Source organism: Pan paniscus, chromosome 6 (assembly GCF_029289425.2).
Source record: "Pan paniscus chromosome 6, NHGRI_mPanPan1-v2.0_pri, whole genome shotgun sequence".
Classification (NCBI taxonomy): Eukaryota; Metazoa; Chordata; class Mammalia; order Primates; family Hominidae; genus Pan; species Pan paniscus.
Window position 1 is genome coordinate 187,612,597 of NC_073255.2, and position 19,907 is coordinate 187,632,503.

A 19,907-nucleotide genomic window follows, 5' to 3' on the forward strand; every position below is an offset into this window, starting at 1 on the left:
TGTGCTTTTTCTATCTGACTGCAGACCTTCCTTCTTCCCACTCTTCTCTTTCCCTCTCTCCTCTTCCTATTTTTTCTCCCTTAAATACCTCAAGGAGGAAGAGATTCAGGGAGCCAGGATAGGACAATGACAAGGAGATGAAGACCTGGAAGTGGGGGCTGAGGACAGGGATCTAGGAGGCAGAGCAAGGAGGTGGCAGTGAGCTGGCAAGGGCCAGGGCCCAGGAGAGAGGTGTGGGCTAGACAGCACCAGGCACAGGTGGGGGCACAGAGGGAAGGGTGGGAAGACACGGACATGGATGGACAAGAAGAGTTTGTTCCCAAGTCATCTGGGCATTTATGCCTCTGCCCCATCCCTTTACCCTTGGGCCACTGCCCTGTCCCACGCCACTAATCTCAGGTGCCCGCAAGCCTTAGCCATCACTTCCTTTTCTTCTTCTCCTTGTCCAGCTTGGCCTCCTCGGCCTCCAACTGGTCCACCCTGTGTTTCATGCTCTTCTTGCCCAGTGGGGTCTTGAAGTACCAGTCCTGGGTTGGTGGGCACAGGAGTGGTAAGGCCCTCAGACCCATCCTGACCTCACCCCTCCCCCTTTTACAGATTGTTTCCTCAGCAGCCTCTTCTCCTCTCCTCCTGGGTTTGGGGGTCCTATTAGTGCTGGGGTTTCCCTTGCTCCCCACCAAATGCTTCAGGTACAATGTCAGCCGTTCTTAGTGGGCAAGCCCTCTTCCCTCCACACCTGCAGCCCTCTCTCCTGCACTCCCAAGGCCATCCTTGGCAGGGGCACTGACTCGGGGGTGGGAAAGGTGGGTGGCAGCTGCTACCAGAACCCACAAAGGGCTCCTGATACCTCGGTGGTTCTTGCAAGCTCCCACCCTCAGGGAAACCAGGTGGGATGGCCCCGAAGCCTTGGCATTTCCTGGTGATTTCCTGCTCCCTTCCCAGCTGAGCTCCACACACATTTCCACTGATTGTCTTCTGGTAATTTGTGGGAGCAGAGGGAGGGGTCCGAGGTATGCTTCAGGGGGCTGACTCCCCAAGGGCGCTGCTTACCCACAGCCCCTGGCCCTGCCACCTCACCTTCAGGGACTCCTCCTCCTCCCTGTACACTGGATCCAGCTTTACCAGTTGTCCCAGGAACTCGGAGGCCACCAGGGGCCGCTTGGACAGTTGCAGGAACCGCCGCTCACTCAGCACCGATTGGATGGCTTGAAGAATGTGACCCGGCGTGTAGCCATCGGAGACCTTGGCTAGGGCACTGATGTCCAGGTGCTGGGTCGGCTGGATGCCCCGGGCCTCTATCATACGCTTCCAGAGCACTGCAGGCATGTGGAGGACATGGGGCCTGGAGGGGCAGTGGGCACCAGGGAGGGGCAACAAGGCCTGAGCAGCCCCCGCCTGGATCTGGAAGGAGTTTTGTGCTCCGGGGAGCAGCTCCACGTCCATCAGCTCTCCTTCCCCAGGGAAGGTACCGGATCTCAAGCTAGGCAAGGGTCATCCTCCCAACTCAACCCGAGGAGTTAGAGCCTCGGAGGACATAAACCACCTGCTTGCGTCCACAGAGCCAAAGCCACGACCCAGGCCACTGGGCTGCTTGTCCAGCAGCCCTTCCAGAAGACCTGGCTGTGGGGGTGAGGGCTCGCAGCAGCAATGGGGTATGGGGCGGGAGGTGGGCAGGCTTTGGTAGGCGCAGCCGTCCGCACGTCCCCAGGCCTCACCATAGCGGGACGCGTAGTCAGGCCGGGGCATGAAGAGGATCCGCTCGTAGACCCGGCACAGACCCCGCATCTCGGCCAGCTGCGGCCGGGAGGTTGTCCCAATCAGCATCACACGGTCTCCGGGAGTCAGCAGCCGCAAGGCCTTGGTGAGGTCCTTCTTTATCCGCTTTGGGTCCATCTGCTCCAGGGGAGGAGGGAGGAGTGGTGGGGCTGGGGCACAGTGGCCCAGCGTATGGGGCTCCCAAGTTCTCAGAGCCCACCCCACCCTCAGCCTCACCTCAGCCCTAGCGGGATGAGGAGGCTGCCCATCCTGCTTTGAGACAAGGAAACTGGGTGTGAGGAGTAGAGGGGCATGTGCAAGGCCCCAGTGGTTGGGGTTTGGAGCGACTTGAACAAGCCCAGGCCTTCCAGCCCAGCCCCAGCTCACGCTACCTGCCCACACGGCCTTCACATCCATGCTCCCTCACCTCCTTGTCTTCTTTGGGGATCTTCTTATAGAAATTCTTCTCAGCACTTCCAATCCAAATCACAGAGGGCTGTAGGAGTCGGGCTACCTGGATGGGTCAGAATGTAGAAATCAGATGTTAGATGTCTCTGGAGAAGGGTCATGTCCCTGCTGGTCAGAAGGCAGGATGAGGGCCAGCCTTGAGCAGGGGCTGACCTTGGAGCCCAGTCTCCACTCCCCACACCTGGAAGTCCTACCTCCCAGCCTGCTGCTGCACATACCTCACACCTCAGGGTAAACTGAGTCACTGCCCCCCATGGGGGAGCTGCATATTCAGTCTCATCCTACCATGAAAAGAAACTGCTCTGTGTCCTCCCTTTTCCCTTCATTCCCCCACCACAGGGGCTGCAGGGGGAACCCAAGCTCCTAGCCCGGTTGGTAGGGAGACCTCACCAGTTCAGCACCTGAAATCATACCCAGTAGGCTGATGGGTGACGTGACCTCAAAGCCCACCCTCCTTTGTTGCCACAGGTCTGAGAACCACAAATGCCAAAAGCTGGGGGCTCCGGACCTTAAAGACTATATGCACCATCATCTGTGCCCCATTCCTGCCAGGATATTTGCCCAGCAGGTTTTCCGGCGACAGGTCGAACAGGTTGGCGCCAGTTTCTGTGCACACTGCCTTGACCAGCATCTTCTTCCCCATGCCAGAGGGGCCCACCAGGAGGATGGAGCGGATGAGCGGGGCCATGATGTGGATATCCGGGGAGCCTGAGAGCAAGGAAATGGGCCAGAGCCAGGCGACAGGTCAGCAGCAGGAATCAGGGCTGGAGATGACTGCGTAAGGTCAGGCCAAGGGCCTGGGGCTGGGGGAGGAGGTGCAGATCACAGGGCGTACTACCTTCCCCAACACCAGCAGGTCCCCTAGTCCACTAGGTCTGGGAGCCGGGAGTGGCAGCAGGACATTTTGAATGGCTTAGGAGTCTCCAGTATGAGGAGCTGTGCATGGGTCTGGGAGGAGCCTGCTACCCCCACTAACGCCCTTTCTGTTTTCCATTCCATCTGCTTCCACTCCTGGATTATGAGTGGTGGAATTGAAAGGCACGGGACACGGGAGGTGGAGTTTGCAGTGAGCTGAGATTGTGCCACTGCACTCCAGCCTGGGCGACAGACTGAGACTCTATCTCAAAAAAAAAAAAAAGGAAGGCATGGGATAAATCACTTCAGAAAGCTCTTCAGCTCAGGGGGTATAGGGCTGGTGGTCTTCTGGGAGCAGAACAGACCCTGGGTTGTCCCTTGGGATTGAGTAAGGGCTGGCAGTGTGGGCTCTTTCAGCAGGTCAAGGGCCCACCTGATTTCTGGAGTGGCCCAATCTGGGTGTGACCTCCAGCAGGGCCTGGGCAGGGCAGGAGGACCTGGGGCTTGGAGGCCCAGGCTGGACATGTCCACCTCAGCCACCCTACCCTGACCCCAGCCCTCACCCCAAGGGCTGCCTGCCCAGAGCTAGCTCCTCACACCCCCAGAGCCTCTCACCAAGCCGAAGGACCGCATACAAAGCCACATTCTGTCGTATGTCAAACAGGGATGGCATGGGCAACTTCTTCGCCAAACTCAGAGTGGATCCAAGATACAGGAAGTCACCTGTGGCGATAGGCAGCCACTGAGTGACAGGCACCCTCTCCGAGTGGCAATCAGGTGATCAGCCACAGGGAAGGCGGGGCTGGTGGATGGGGGTAGGGGAGCCTTGGCACCTGGCCACAGAGTGGGAACAGGCATTCTGGGAGGGGTCTCACCTATGTAGTCTTTCAATGCTACTGACTCACTCTTCCTTAGAAGGCCAGAAATAACAAGCTCTTCGTACAGAGACTCCACAGACCTGGCAGAGGATGGCACAGGAAGACCCCCCCCCACCACAAGGGACATTAGCAAGTGAGAACACAGGGAAATGGAGGCAGAGATGGGGGCTGTTGTCATGAAGACAGGGTATCAGTGGTTCTCCTGTACAATTCTGTGGTCAAAAACATCTACAGTGCCTGCAAACAGGCAGCATCAGGTATGGCACCAAATCAATGTCCCAGGAGGCAAGCCTCCCGCAGTGGGTGCTCTGTAAGAGGGGTGTGAGGGGGACAGGGGCCTCTGTGACACTCATGAGTCTGCCCCCTGACCAAAGGTCCACCATTAGAAATCCAGTCATTTGAGTTAAGCATTGCCCTCTTCTTAGAAACTACATTTAAGACATGAGTGCTCCTGGGAGAGACAGACATTAAATTCAAGCAGCTGACGTCAAGGCGCTTGTGAGCTCTCTTTACCAGACAAGTCAGCAGGAAGGGACCACTGACAAGTCCCTTAATGTCTCAGAGTGGGAAGTCCAGGGGGAAATGACTTTGGCACAGACAGAGCTGGTTAAGGCATAGGTTGGAGGAAGGATCTGGAAGTGGAGAGCAATGACCTGATTATAAACTCCATTGAGATCTCGCTCTGCATTTCACGTACAGAGAGCCCTTTCTTGTGCCTTTGCTTGATCCCCACGGCTATCATGTGAGTTTGGCAGGGCAGGTACTTGGTGAACGAGGCCAGGGAGTCAGAGAGGGAAAGTGACTTTCCCAAGGTCTCACAGCAGCAGAGCCAGGACCTGCAGTCAGGTCCCTGGACTGGGACTTACTCCACCACCACCACCACGCAAAGTGTGCACGACAGGGTCCTGCTACCTGTCTGAGGTCAGATCTTTTTCCTTCTTTTTCCCAGTTTTCTTCCCAGGTGTTTTCTGGTTGGAAACGAGCGCATAGGTCATTGTGCCCTGTTCCTTGCCTCCCCTGTGTGCCCTCCCCTGCCCAGCCCCAGCCCTTCATCTTGCCTTTGGAGCCCTCAAGGGTCTTTCTTCCTCCTTGTCCACAGCCAGACGGAGCTTCCTCAGCTCCTGACGCATCAGCTCATCCACCTAGGGGAGACAGCCGAGGTGTGGCGGGGTGGCCTGGGGCTGGGAGGACAGGTGGGAGAGGAGCAGGCAGGCAGGGATGGAAAGGAGGGGAAGAGCCTTACAGAAGAGCCCAGTGAGCCTGATGAAGGCAGTAGGGACAGCCCTGATGCCTTCCTGAACATTCCTCTGCATTCCTCCCTCCCTCCTGGCACCTGTTCACACCCAGTCCTAATCCTCTTCCTGCTCTCTCAGGAGCCCTGTTCTTAACAGCCTTCAACATGCGGAGAAGCCCCCAGATGGAATTCAAACCGAAGATCCCCCGCTGAGGTCTTTGTGACCTAAATGATTGCATAACTGCTTAGCCTGTTTCCCATGTGTACCATCAGGAAAACCACGGTACTTTCCTCATGGGTTGTGTAAAAGATCACATGACTGAACACTCCTGAAGCCCACGGCATGGGTGGGACACATCATCAGAGGGTTCCTGAGGATGGTGGTGGGGTGTGGACACCCTGGCTCCGAGCCCCTCCCATACCCTCCACACCCCTGCTGCATCAGCCCTGGAAGAAAGTGGGACCGGGGGAGGCAGAGGAAGGTGGGAACTGACGTGGGCAGCAGGTGGAGCTAGGACCATGCATGGAGGTAGCAAAGTCTACCGAGGATGAGCTGGGGACTGGGGTTGTGTGTTCAGGACAAGAGAGAGGCAGAGAAATGGGTGGGGAGGAGCCTGAATCTGGCTGGAAATGTGGGTTATGGGGGAGGGTACAGGGTGGTGGCCTGCAGGGAAGCCCTGACCCTGTGCTCACACCTGTATCCGGATCTCCAGCTCTACCTCTTTCCTCTTCTCCTCCCGGAGGGTCTCGGAGTCATAATTCTGACTGGGGTGTATGCTCTCACACCGGTTCTTCCATGTATCTGACCGCAGAGAATGGATGGATGCATGAAGGTCAGAGTGCCGGGTGCATACACACATGCATTCATGCGTGCACAAGCACATGCACACATACGTGCACACAGACACATGTGTGCACACAGGTCAGGAGCCAGGCCCTGGCTGGTTGCCTTGTCCCCACCCACCAGCCTGGCATTGCTTCTACCCAGACGGCAGATAGGCTTGACCCCAAGGCCTGTGGCCACAGGATTCAGACCCAAATCTGTAACGCCCCCACCCGAAGAAGCACACCATACCTCCCTCTCCTCATTTGGTGTTGTCCCCTTCGCCTACACACCCACACTGCCACTTCATGGTCCATGTGGCAGACGCCCACTTTCTGCAGGACCCAGGGCCCCGGGTCCCACAAGGCACAGACACTCTTCCCCAGCCGTCTCCCCTCTTACTTAAGTATTCTTCATGCCCGGCACAGATCCTAGGGATAAATTTGGATGGCAACACTTGCAACACCGCATCCACTTCCTAGAATAGAAACATTCTTTGACCTTGACTTCCTCACCTCTGCCTAGCACAGACTCTGGCCCTAATCTTACCTGAACCCATCTTCCTACCACGAGTTCCCCCACACCTTCTCCTCCCTGTCCCTCACACCATGCATCTGAGAGGTATCTTACCCCCTTCTTGGCCTTTTCTTCCTTTCCTTTCTTCTTCTCTTTTTCATCCTTTCCTTTTTCCTTGCTCTTCTCTTGTTCCTTTTTTCTGTTCTCTTGCACCTGCATTTCCAGTTCCATTCTCACCTGTGACCAATGACACAAGACATTTCAGAGAAGATCAAGGGGATTTTACAGAAGAGAGCCCTGGGTTTTACAGAAGAGAGCTGGCGATCTCTCAGGCTCAGGGCCTGATACTAGGGTGAACCAAGGATTCCCTAGGCCTAGAGTAACTGATGGGGTCAGGACAGCTGAGCATGCAGAGACTCCTTTGGGGTCCAAGGAGAAAGGGTGCCCAAGAAGGAGCGTTCTGGTCAGAGCCACTGTTCTTTCTTGGGCCACGGGATCTGGAGCCACTGCAGTCTACCCAGACATCCTTCCTTTCCCAGCCACAATGCCTGCTCCAGCCGCAGCTGCTCCTTGCTCCTCTTCCCCATGCCGTCTTTCTAGCTGCCTGCATTTCCCCCAGCCACCTCTGCCTCCATTGAGGCTGACCCCCTACCCCACCCCACTCGCTATTCTCTGTAGCCTCAGGCTCCACCTGCCACAAAAAACCATCTGCCCCACCTCCAACAGGGTACCTGTTCTGGAGTTTTGTCTGCAAAAATTGAGTAGGATCCACCTGAAGACGCATCCGGATAATCAGGGAACCGGCCGGTAAGGTCACTAAGTGAACATAAGATGATTGGACAGAAAGATGAATAGATGGATGGACAAATGGATGGGTGGATAGGTAGACAGAGAGGTGGGTAAAAGGGTTGGTGGATGGATGGACAGATGGATAGATAGATGGAGAGGTAGGTAGAAGGGTGGGTGGGTAGATGGGCAGATGCATGGGTGGATAGATGGAGAGGTGGGTAGAAGGGTGGGTGGGTGGATGAACAGATGGAAGGATAGACAGAGAGGTGGGTAGAAGGGTGGGTAGATGCGTGGATGGATGGATGGGGAGATGGAGAGGTGGGTAGGTGGGTGGGTGGATGGACAGATGGATAGACAGATGGAGAGGTGGGCAGAAGGGGGTGTGGGCAGCTGGGCAGATGCATGGGTAGATAGATGGAGAGGTAGGTAGAAGGGTGGGTGGGTGGATGGGCAGATGGACAGATGGAAGGATAGATAGACAGTTGGGTAGACGGGTGAGTGGATGGATGGATAGGTAGATGGAGAGGCGGATAAAAGGGTGGGTGGATGGATGGAGAACACCAGAGAAAAATAAAGGACCAGGGTGACAGAGGGAGAGGTGGGAGAATGGATTGTTACAAACAGGAGGACAGATCACTCAGGGGGCATCCATGGGTGCTTTCCCCACCCTATTCTGGCACTTTCTCTCCCTTGTGGAATTGAGAAGTCAGGTGTGGAGATGGTCCTGTACACTGGGGGCCCAAAGTTGTTGAAACCAAGAGGGTCAGCAGTGTGTTGGGGACCTGGGGGTAGAGGAGAAAAGGCCCCATCTGGACTAGAAGGCAGAACCCATGCAGGGGATGGGGCAGGAGCAGCCCTGAGGGACCCTGAGCGAAGGGAATGAAGGATGGAGGGTAGGGTCAGCTGAGGACACTGACTGGCACTCGATAAACCACTGTCGGATTTGCTCCTTCATTTTCTCCTTCATGTCAGGCCCCTCTGTCTCTACCAGAGAATCATGGGCCTTCACCATTGCTGCCCGGAACTCCTCCTCTTTCTCCATCTGGCGGAGCCTCCGGACATCCTCCACAAGGCGTGCCTGGGAGATGATGCTCAGGTGCTCTACCTGGTTGGGTGAGGGGATCTGGGGGAGTGGAAGAGAGGCTGAGGGGCTCAGGAGTGGGAGGAACCAGCATCCAGTCTGGATGCAGCCCCCAGCCTCGGGCACACACGCCTGTACCCACTCCTTCCCCAACACCACGCTCACACAAGGCCTCGCACACACACCCACACGGAACAACGGGCATGCCTGCATCGGGAGAAACTGTGTTTGGAGCCGAATTCGTCTGTGTAAATTACTCTAATAATGAGTTTGCTAGATGCATCCAGGCTGTCCCCTGCCCAATTTCCCCAGCACACCCTCCCCTGGAGCCTCCGGCCCCAGCCCCCGCCTGCACCCCCGCCCCGCGGCCAAGTTGGCAGCCGCTCTCGCAGCCACTTTCCCGCCTCATTGGCTCCCAAATGTATTTTAAATATCACTCTGCGCAGAGACAATTACTGAAAACGCTGAGCTCACACTGTTGATAGGCCCGGGTGGCCGGGCTCATTCCTCACCCACTGCCGTGCACGGACCCCTCCCTGCTGAAGCCAACCCCTGCCTCTTTCAGCCTGCTCTCGTCTCCTGGGGGTCCAGCCCTCTGGCCCCCCAACAAGTCTCTGACCTCCACTCCCACACAGCAGCCCCTGGCCCCTCCTTCCTCCCAAGGCCCCAAGCCTCCAGTGGTAGCCTCCCAGCCTGCCAAGATGTCACCAGACCTGGGAAGGCTCCCTTCCCTCCAATCCCTCCAGTCCCCAGCCCAGCCCCCTCCCCAGCTCCTTCTGGCAGCCAGGCCTCCACAGGATCTGCCTGGGGCAAAGCCCTTCCCCCAGGGAGCATGCTCCCGCCACCCCTCCAGGCTTGGCCTGCCTTTCCTAAGTCAGTGGAGACCAGCTGGGTGAGAGGACAGAGAACAGGGGATAGACAGATTCAAGGAGCCAGGCCTACTCACTTTGGCCAGGCACACGTGTGTGCACACAGGCACATGGCCTGGAAAGCCCTGGTTTGGGGAGTGTGTCCCCACCCAACACAGCCCCTGGTGTCTCCCCGTGGCTGCCAGAGGCTTGCGGGGGGCAGTGGGGTTGCTCCTGCTGGCTTTATAGCCTCCTCCCTCTAGGGTCCACCCCTGCAGCCCCTTCCAGCTGGGGGTGGGAACACGGGGTCCAGGATGCTCTACACAGTGCCCCTCATGGCTCCACAGGTGAGCTGCTGCCAGGGGCCGGATTTCTACAAGAAAAAGGGTGTGAAGGGATATGGCCAGGGGGCTTTTCTGTCCTGCCTCTTTCTCTCCCAGGCTCTCCACCTGGCCTGAGAGGAGAGCACCGTGGGCACTGTGGGGCTGGAAGAAGACTGTGCTCTGGGTGGGGACCCTGCCCTGGCCAGCCCTGTGTTCCAGGCCCCACCATGGTGGGCAGGTTGAGCTCACCATGCCAATGAACTCCATCTCCATTCGCCGGTCCTGCTGAGTGCATTTCCTCTGCAGGTAGCCTTTCCACACCTGGCGGAGGGATGTAGGGGACACACAGGACACACTCTCCACCCTGCAGCAGCCTGTCTCTCAGAGAGGGTCCGAGAGGGTCACACTAGAGATTTCCGGTGGGGTGGGGAGGAGCCCTGGGCAAGCCTGCTCAGGTGCACACTGAGCACGAACAGCCTGGAACAGGGTGATTTCAGGTGGGCACTCAAGCCAACTGGCCCCAGGGCCCCCCAGGGATTTCTTCTTCCCCTCGCCACCCTGATTTGCTATCTTTTGAGGGACAGATCAGAGCTCAAGCACCCTACACATTCCCTACACCCCCTCCTCAGAATCCCCAGAGCAGTTGGAATAAATACTTGATTCCACCCAGGCACATAGACACTGGCGCTGCAGGGACTGTGGAGCTCCTCAGTTAATCCTACATTTTAGACCCAAGGGAACTGAGGCCGGAGACTGGACATGACCTCTCCCAGGCCCAAGACCCCATCTGTGCAGAGCTGGACCCGTCCTCTTTCTCCCAGGCCCAGCTACTTTCAGACTCCAGGATCACTGAGTGCTAGTGGGGCCAGAGGGTGGGGACACTGGGCAGAGGAAGGCAGAGTCAGGGCCCGGGCCAGCCAGTGCTTTCCATCTGCCTCCTGGCACCTCCAGGAGCAGGGACTGGTTCCTGCCCTTCTCATCTGGGCTTCGTCCTCCCACTCCTGTGACCACCACAGGCCAGGCCCGCCATGACTGGGTCCTTCATATATTCTTTCCTTTTCTCAGTGCTCTGGATGACTCTAAGACCAGCACGCAATATTTCTGTACTCTTGATGTCTGGCAACAGGTACAAAATGATCTGCTTTGGTCTACAGGGGAAGTGGGACTCCATCTTTGGGGTCCATCCTCCTTCTTGACTTCTTTGCTTTAGTGAGCCCTGCTGTCGAGAACCTCCTTCTAAGCCAGACATTGACACAGTCATCCTGCCTCAGACCAGCATGCTCAGTGTACTGATAAGTAATGCACGAATCTATCCCATTTGCAGATGATATATCTTCATAGAATCACTATTGTTTGTTAGTTGGTTGCCTGCTTTTGTCTTTTGGTGGGAAGTTCTAAGTTTTCTCTAGTGGGCTAGGAGGCAGAGGTTTTTGAGGTATTGGGACTTGAGAGAGAGAGGAAGGCGGGGGAGATTGATTTGATAGAGAAAGAGGGCCCACCCCAGGTCAACAGTTCCTGGAAAGAAAAGGTGGCAAGAGGCTTCCACAACAGAGCAGGGCCAGTGGCCTTAGGGGCAGTGACACCTGCATGAACAGAAAGTGGTCTGTTCCTGCACTGGAATTTTCCCGGGGCTCCTCCAGTCTCTGGTCAAGCTGTTAACCACTACCACCAGGAGTCAGCCTGTGTTAGCAGCATTTTAAGGAATGGTAGGAGAGGCCATGTTCACACATCAAGGCCGACAGCAGAGGCTGACCCAGAGAGGTGCATAGTGGCTGTCCAGAGCAAAGGAGACGTGTGACAACCAGGATGGTAAGAATGCTCAGGGAACCTTAGGGCAGAGAAGGGCTTTCTGCAGTGAGGTGAGACAGGGGATAGAATTATGGAAATTATGTTATTTCCATGTTAAAAGGTGACCCAGAAGGCACAGAGTTTGGGGGTGCTCAGATCACATCAGTTATCAAATTAATCCATCATGATCAAGTTTCCCTCTGTCTTAGTTTCCAGGAGGCTCAGGATCCTTTCTTGTTTTAAGAGATGGGGTCTTGCCACATTGCTCAGGGCTCAAGCAATGCTCCAGCCTCAGCAGGATACATTTTAGTGCCTCATTTTCAACAGTCTTAAGAGTTTCTGGAGTGATCATCTATTCTGTTCTGCTACTCTATTATGGATCTTTCTTCTCTAATTTTAATGATCCTTCTGTTTCTGGGATTTTTAAGGTATCCTACTACAAACCCTTTTGAAAATAGAGATGTAGATTAAATAATAAACGAGTAAGATACATGCTTGCTGACTGATTAAAGTACTGACTGGTTTAGAATCTAGTTGTGGGGGCTGGGCATGGTGGCTCACGCCTGTAATCCCAGCACTTTGGGAGGCTGAGGTGGGTAGATCACTTGAAGTCAGGAGTTCAAGAGCAGCCTGGCCAACATGGTGAAACCCATCTCTACTAAAAATACAAAAATTAGCTGGGCGTATTGTCAAAGGATTGTAGTCCTGGCTACTCAGGAGGCCGAAGCACGAGAATCGCTTGAACCCAGGACACAGAGGTTGCAGTGAGCTGAAATCTACAGAATCCAAGCACTTGCACTCCTGTGATCAATTACTGAGCCCAGCAGGCTTCCTGAATGAGGTGACTCTACCCTGGCCCTCCTCCTGGGCACCTAGGGTTACCTTCTGTATGGTGACAGCTGCTTGGCCCTGACTGAACTTGTGCCATCCATCCTCCCGAATCCTCCGATCCTGCTCCTCATCTCTTCGAATCTCTTGCATGAAGGTGGCTCGAAGCCGGCCTTGCCTGGCCCGCTCTGCCTTTTGCACTAGAATTATGGCCTCAGTCCGGTGCATTCCTGTAACGCTCTGGCCAGAGCAGGGGCAAAAGAGCAGGAGCACATGAGGGAGAGCTTGCATCCAGGGTGGGCCGCTGGGAGACCAGCCATCAAAGGATGCACCAGGACACCATCCTCCCAGAGTATCTGGGAGGCCAAGTCTTGTCTTGGCGTTGGAGGGTTACCATGAGCACAAAAACAGCCTTGAAGGAGGCCAGAGATTACCTAAAGGGCACTCTGGTAGAGAGCAGGGAGGGGCCTCTCTGCATTCTGGAGTCTTTCAGGAGATGGGGTATGGAAGAGTCTGGAAGGGTGTCACCCCCGTTTACCTTCTGGGAGGACACTGGCTCCAGTCTGGACAGGATCTCGGCCAGTATCAGCCCTCGCTCCCGCACAGTGGTGGACTGCTCCAGCAGGAAGTATTTGGGGATTGGAACCTCCAGGTCAGCCTTTGGAGCAATGTTGGGGGAGGAGGGTCAGGAATCAAAAGTCTGAGCCATCTGGCCAATCCGTTACCATTTTTAGGGGCTTACACACCCCCAGCACGGTTTTCCTCCATTTTAGAGTCCTGACTAAACTTAAAGGGTAATGGGGCAGATACCCCCAAGAGTCATTCCTCTCTTCCTCTGCCCCCATCCTCTGGCTGGAGTTGAATTCTGGAGTCTCATGGTAGGTGGCAGTGGTCTCAGACCTGGTTGTGCATCACAATCAACTGGGAAGCTCTTAAATGCAGATTCCTAGGTCCTCCTCAGACTACTACATCAGAATGACAGGACCTGGGGAATCTTCCCTGTGCCCCCACCCCCAACCAAGCGCACTGCTGCAGCTGGTTGGGGAAACTTTGAGATAGTCTTGGATATGAAGCAGTTACTGAACCCTGAGCCGGACTGGAGGCCCCGCAGAAGCTCTGTGCTCTAGAACAGCCTTCTAGAACTTGCCCGTGCACACAGATCACTGGAGGGTCTTGATAAAAATGCAGGTGCAGATTTAGTGAGTTAGGGATGCAGAGTTTCTCATTTGTGATGTCAATGCTGCAGGTCCAGGGACCACACTTTGAGGAGGCTCTAAAGGACTCTCCTCACCAATTCCCTGCGGTTCGTGGGTCTTCCCAGTCATGCAGGGGACCTCACCCTGACTCCATCCAACCTCTAAGTACCTCCATGCACACCCCCCACCGCCAAGGTTCCTGAAGCCCTTCCTACAAGGCCAAACCCCATCCTCTGATCTTCTCTGCCCTCCTTCCTCTCCTAGCAGGTGTCCCAACACCAGGGATATCCGTGGGGTGGCGGGTAGGCAGGGGTGGTCGGCCCCATCCCTACCCAACCCGACCCCAAGCTGGCCAGGGCATGGCTCTATGTCCCAGGTGGTCAAGGCCGGTCCCACCCCACCTCTCCCCTCCCGCTAGCTGGCTGGGGGCGTGGCTTCGCGGCTGCGCACACATACTGGGGTGAGCTTGAGATCCTGCAGCACGCGGTCCAGGCAGTGGTTCTCACACAGGTCGGCGTGCACCAGCTCGTCCTTGAGCTCCAGCACGCGGCCCGCCACGCCGTCCAGCAGGCGTCGCAGCAGCCGCCGCTTCTGCGGCTGCACCATCTGGTCATAGACGGTGTCGAAGCGGCGCAGCAGCCCCAGGTAGTGCAGGTAGAGCGATGCGAGCCTGTACTGGAAGGACTGCCGCTCCCGGTCGGGCACAGGTTCGAGCAGAGGCTGCTCTTGGTCCAGCAGCTCCTGCAGGGTCACGTGGGAGGACTCCCAGAGGCGCTGGTAAGCTCTGGGGAGAGGGTGGCGGGTGCCGCGTGCTCTGAGCCACGGAGGAGTGGGGAGACGGAGCAGCCTGGCCTTTTGAGGAGTGTGGGCTCGGGGTACCAGAAGGTGTGATGTCACTCATGGCTCCTAAATGGACTTCAATGAGGTAAGGAGCCCGCAGGGCAATGAGTGGACACCGACCTGGTCTTAGGGAGAGTGTGGGATTGGGCTCCGCTGTAGGATTAGCAGAGAGAATGGGCATGACCTTTGGGGGTTTGGGGGGAAGCCAGCCCAGGCTTGGGGCTCTGGTAAGGAAGGGGTCTTTGGGAGTCAGGGGCAGTGGGGCCCTCAAGGTGTGGGGCAGCCCACGGATGCTGCAGTGATCTGGGTTGGTGGGTGGGAAGTGGGGGTGAGGGATGAATGTGGAGGAGGGACCCTTCCCCAGAGCAGAGCCCTGGTTCTGGAATTAACCATCGGAGGGAAGTTTCCACAGTGAAAGCTGCCAGGGCAGCAGCAGCAGCTGGGGTGGCCCAGTGCCCAAATCGCCACTCTGCCCCAGCCTCTCAGGACCAAGGAGGTACTCTGCCCTTTGCTCTCTCTGCCCTGGGAGCCCCACTCCAGCCCCTCACTCACCCCTCAGACATTGTGTCCACTCCTCCACGCTGCCCCTTGTTTGCTGGTGGTGGAATTCATAGAACCTCTGTGGCTCCCTGACTTCCAGGGCCACAGGGCAGAACAGCCTGGTTTTAAGAGTTCTGACCCATTGTACCAGTGTTCTAGGGCTGAGGCGAGGGGGCTGGTGGGTGCAGAATCGGGGACATTTATCTCGGAGGACGTCCTGGAAGCAGCGCGCTGAAGGGACTGTGGGTGGGTGGCTGCAGGCTCCCGCAGAGCAAACTTTGGAAGCTTAGGGCAGAACATGTTGTCCAACTTTGGCCATTTTTCTTGTAAGGAACAAGTAAAATAAGTTTCTATTTGAAGTCCCCTGAAACCTTTGGCGCTCTGGATACATCTGTCCTAAAGACATTACCCCCTAACAAGGCATCACCGCAGCTTCTCACTCTCAGCGGCCTCTGTTCCTTCTCTCAGCCCCCGCCTCCTGAGCCCCACAGCCCTCCTTCACTCTCTGGATGACAGCACGGGGAAGCCCGTGTGGTGGAGGGGAAAGGCACTGATTTGGAGTCAGAAGGCCCTGAAGTCCCAGTTGCCCCCTTGGGTGAAAGTGAGCATAACCATGCTTGCCTCCCTGGGGCCTGCCAAGAGTTCACACCATTCCCATGAGCCAGACCCGTGTGAAGCATCATGCTAGAAAGTATAGTGGATGCTGTTCTGCATGCTTGGGGCTCACTTGGTCACCTGTGGGTACCACCTCCCGTCACTGCTACAAGTTCAGGAGATAATTTTTCCTAAAAGACAAAATATTATACCACTAGCAGCCTGAGGCTGGTCAGCTGGGGTGAGCTTTTTGGCTCAGTGTCACGTCGAGGCTTATGAATAAGTAAATCTAAGAGGAACAGGGCCAGGGAAAGGGACAGAAGGGAGATAGCGGCAAGGAGGAGCAAAGAGGAGGAACTCGAAGGTGCCTATGAGCTACCTGAAGGTCTCATTAAAATGCAGATTCCAGGCTGGGCGCAGTGGCTCATGCCTGTAATCCCAGCACTTTGGGAGGCCAGGGCAGGCGGATCTCCTGAGGTTGGGAGTTCAAGACCAGCCTGGCCAACATGGTGAAACCCCATCTCTACTAAAAATATAAAAATTAGCCAGTCGTGGTGGCACATGCCTGTAATCCCAGCTACTCGGGAGGCTGAGGCAGGACAACCGCTTGAACCCAGGATGGGGAGAGGTTGCAGTGAGCAGAGATGGCACCACTGCACTCCAGCCTGGACAACAAAGCGAAACTCTGTCTCAAAAATAGATAGATAGATAGATGATAGATAGATAGATAGATAGATAGATAGATAGATAGATAGATAAACATATTCTGCTCCAGATCTGAGGGGGGACCCAAGAGTCTGCCTTTCTAACAAGCTCCCAGGTGCTTTGGCTCCTGCTGGCCTGGGTCATGCCTGGTAGGGCAAGGTGTGAACACAGGGCAGAGTGGGCAGGAGTGAGACTTTGGAGCCAGATCTCCTGGGCCTGCCCCTTGCTAGCTGTGAATGTAAACGTGCATCATTAGTCCTCAGCTCACAGAACCTCAAGGTGAGGCTCGAGGTATGAGAAAATACACGTGACCTAGGTAGCTGCCGCTGAACGTCAGCTATTACTACAAGGCGATGCCTTTTCAGTATGTGGAGATGAAAGCGACCACAAGCCAGGTCTGTCCAATTACAAAGGGAACAAAGGATTGGAGGTTTGTCTAAATCCCACCCCTTCATCCTGTCCAAGCTTGGAAGAGGATTTATGGGTCATATGCCCACAAGATAAGCAGAGGCTGCATGAGACAGGAAAAGCAAGTGGTTAAGTGGTGAGCAGTAAATCTAGGTAAGGACATAGGCGTGGCCATGGTGCTTCTTGCAGTTTTTCTGTGGGTTTCAAATTTTTCCAAATAAAATTGGGGATGTTAGGAGTTTCAAAAACATCCCCACTGATTTGTTCCGAAATAAAGGGGAAACTGAAAAATCATACTGATCTCAGCAGGTTATTTAGAAGCCGGTCTGGGCCTTCAGTTTTTATATCTTGATCTGTGTGGCCCCTTCACACAACAGTGCCTGTCGTATAGGACGCAATGACAGTTGGTGGGAAATGACATTGCGAAGACACAGCCTGAAAGAGGACCACACAGGAGGAATTTCAGGCCCCAAGAGGGAATCAGCTGGCGGTAAATCCAGATGCTAGTCCAGTCCCAGGTCCTATTTCAGCTCACTACCAAATAGAACATTCGCATGTTTACAAAGCTATCACACGTTGCTCACAGGATACACCTAGAAAGCAGTTTCTAAGACATCTGAAGAAGTGCTTCTCCACCTGCGGTAGCCTCGAAGTGAGGACACCCTTGCTCCAGACCACACCCTGGCCTCACACACCCTTCTTTCAAATCACCACAGTGCACAGAAACAGTTCACCCTTTATTTTTGTCAGACCCTGGGTCACTTGGAGCTGGTGTACTTGGTGACAGCCTTGGTGCCCTCGGACACAGCGTGCTTGGCCAGCTCACCAGGCAGCAGCAGACGCACAGCCGTCTGGACTTCTCGGGATGTCAGGGTGGTCCGGCCCGAGTACTGGGCCAGCCGGGCAGCCTCACACGCCAGCTGCTCAAACACGTCGTTTACAAACGAGTTCATGATGCTCATGGCCTTGGCAGAGATGCCGATGTCAGGGTGCACCTGGAGAGAGGGCAGCACCACTCGGTTAATGGAAGGGGCCAGGGGAGGGGGGGTCCTGCCTACACTGCAAGCCTCAGCCCTGAGCTGGGGGCTCTAGGAAGCCAGAGGCAGAAGGCAAGGAGGCTCCTCACCAGCCCCTTCCCAGAGGCCAACAGTCATGGAAATAGGGATTTGTGTTTTCTTTGTACTGCTATGGTATATCCAAGTTTTTTAAAAGAAGTTTTCGACTGCAGGAGGTAACATGATTAAGTTCCTTGTATGAGCACACACAAGCATCTATATTTAACAAACGGGACCAGTTACACATGCATCTTGCTGGTTTCACTGATGCATTTGCATAGTGTTCCACGGTATGGATGTATCATACTTCCTATCACCATTCCTCTCTTCGCGAATATTCGGGGTTTGGGTTTGGGGTGTTTTTTGTTGTTTTTGCTATTAGGTGGTGCTATGGTAAATGCCCATCTTTGAATCTTGTGTGAGCATAGGGAAGGTTATTTCCAGAGGCGGGACTGTAGTGTCAAAACGTTTGTGCATGTAACTTGGTGGAGCACATAACCAGTGAGCCTGTCCATGTGACACAGTCGCAGCCCCGGACCAGGAGAGGAGTCCTGTTCCACAGCTGTACTGTGAATCACTACGACCTCAAATACGGCCCTTTCCTCTGGGCCTCAGTTTCCTCTTCTGTCACACAAGCTTTTGAACTAAGTGATCTCTAGTAAAGCAAATGGGAACTGATGGCAGTTCTAAAATGTGAGTAGGCAGACCTGGTCAGATGTGAAGTGGGAGAGAAGTGACTGTCCCACAACCTACATGGAGTCAGAGATGGAGACAGCACTAGAACCAGGAGGCTCTGTCCCACCCGCCCTCCCTGCCACCTCTGGTCTCCACTGCCAGCAGCAAATCTGCACCTGGCACAAGGCTAGTTCTGCCCAAACCCCCTCTGCTGTCAGCAAACCCCGTTCTCCTTAAGAGCTCTCACCCACATCAGGAGGTTGAGGGGTTGGCCCTCAGCAGCACTCTCCTCTGCGAGTCCAGGCCTTGTCCCACCCATCAGTTGCAATTTTTGCCCCTCAAAATCAGGCTAAGACACAGGGCTCAGCGATACCCACTCCTACCCCACCTTCTTCAGGGCACCAGAGTCTGTCCTCTGGTGCATCTCTTCAGCCAACCCATATCAGTGCTGGACCCACCCACCCCCAACCCCACAAGAGCATTCCCAGGCACCCAGGTTGTCAATTCACTAAAACCGCTAATGGGATTTGGACTGGAGACAGGCATTACCTCTGGGGCCTGCTCTAACAGAGGGGTAAGAGTTTCAAGCAGGTTGGAGACCGCAACACATGGCTACCCCCGCCTCCTCCTGGCCTTGGCCCTGCTGAGCAGCAGCTTTGGATCCTCCAGACAAACTGATTGTCAGTGTTCCAAGCCCTGGGAGTAGCTGCTTTTCGTGCATGAATATAGGGCACCTGCAGCCCCAGTGTGTTGGGGAGAGGGACACACAGGAAGGATGCTAGGGGCTTGCCCAGAGCCAGGGGAACTGGGACACTGCCACTGTCAGGCCATGTGATGCAGGAACACCATGGAGCCTTTAGGGGCCTCAAGCTGTTTGTCTATAAGGTGGACAAACCCTAAGCCCCTCAAAGAACTGAGTGCCACTTGTCCAGAAGACCTTCCCCAAGACTCCAGTTCACCCTGATCACTCCTCTTCTCGGTCACCACCAACACACTTTGTATCATAATGTGTTTGGCACCTGATCACCTTCAGCCTGGCATAGAAAGTGTGGTCCTCTTGTCCTTTAATTATGTCCCACCTAATCACGTTATCTCATATCGTTCCCGTAAACTTCTGGAGGGTGGCAGGGAGCACGCTTTGTCTCCTATCACCAGTGCCCAAGATCCTGAGAGAGGTGGAGACCTCAGAAACCAGGTCCCACCACCTCAAGAGGGGCCCGGCCTGCCTGAGCCACTTGCCCCAGTGCCAACACTAACCTCAGGGTCCCCGCTTCCAGCCAGTGCCCTTTCAAGGCGCTTTGTGAGGGCATCCCTCACACACATCCTTGCTATGCACTCACCTGCTTCAGCACCTTGTAGATATACATGGAGTAGGACTCCTTGCGCCGACAGCGCTTTTTGGACTTTTTGTTCCCAGAACTGCGACCCCCACGGCCCCCGGGCTGCTGCCGCTGTCCATACTCAGCGCTCATCCTCCTGCTTCTCGAATAGCCCTCGCCCACCCCCTCGGAGCTACTTTTTATCAAGTCAGCTGCCCCACCAGGTGTGGCTGGGGACATGCACCTGGGAGAGTGGGGGGTGGGGGGGGGTGGGTGGGAGGTAAGGGGCGTGACTCAATCCCAATCCAGAACATGCTCTGGGCTAACCTTGAAAAGAGACTAATTGTTCCTTCCTCTCCCACAAGTAATCCCTCTGAATTAAGAAACCC

At 55.4% G+C, this 19,907-nt stretch overlaps 2 protein-coding genes across 3 annotated transcripts; both read right to left on the bottom strand.

The window, feature by feature from the left end:
* Positions 1-309: 309 nt before the first annotated feature.
* Positions 310-14,878, bottom strand: IQCA1L (IQ motif containing with AAA domain 1 like). 2 transcript variants are annotated; one of them, XM_055115257.1, is made up of 20 exons: positions 14,775-14,853; positions 13,839-14,166; positions 12,725-12,844; positions 12,241-12,426; positions 9,820-9,891; positions 8,236-8,441; positions 7,261-7,345; positions 6,644-6,766; positions 6,416-6,491; positions 5,886-5,992; positions 5,015-5,098; positions 4,869-4,924; positions 3,954-4,036; positions 3,694-3,801; positions 2,732-2,931; positions 2,442-2,504; positions 2,183-2,269; positions 1,716-1,893; positions 1,078-1,316; positions 310-527 (listed from the first exon to the last, which is right to left on the bottom strand). In XM_055115257.1, exons 1-20 carry the CDS (start codon positions 14,783-14,785, stop codon positions 420-422), a joined length of 2,520 nt encoding a protein of 839 aa, XP_054971232.1. In that variant the 5' UTR covers positions 14,786-14,853; the 3' UTR covers positions 310-419. The 2 variants fall into 2 exon arrangements, with proteins under 2 accessions (XP_054971232.1, XP_008966223.3); XM_008967975.5 differs by lacking the exon at positions 2,442-2,504 and having other exon boundaries at positions 313-527; positions 14,775-14,878.
* A 2,324-nt stretch (positions 14,879-17,202) lies between these two features.
* Positions 17,203-19,907, bottom strand: LOC103785481 (histone H2B type 2-K1). The gene is made up of 2 exons (XM_008967954.4): positions 19,540-19,907; positions 17,203-17,464 (listed from the first exon to the last, which is right to left on the bottom strand). The coding sequence occupies exons 1-2, from the start codon at positions 19,756-19,758 to the stop codon at positions 17,228-17,230; spliced, it is 456 nt and encodes a 151-aa protein (XP_008966202.2). The 5' UTR covers positions 19,759-19,907; the 3' UTR covers positions 17,203-17,227.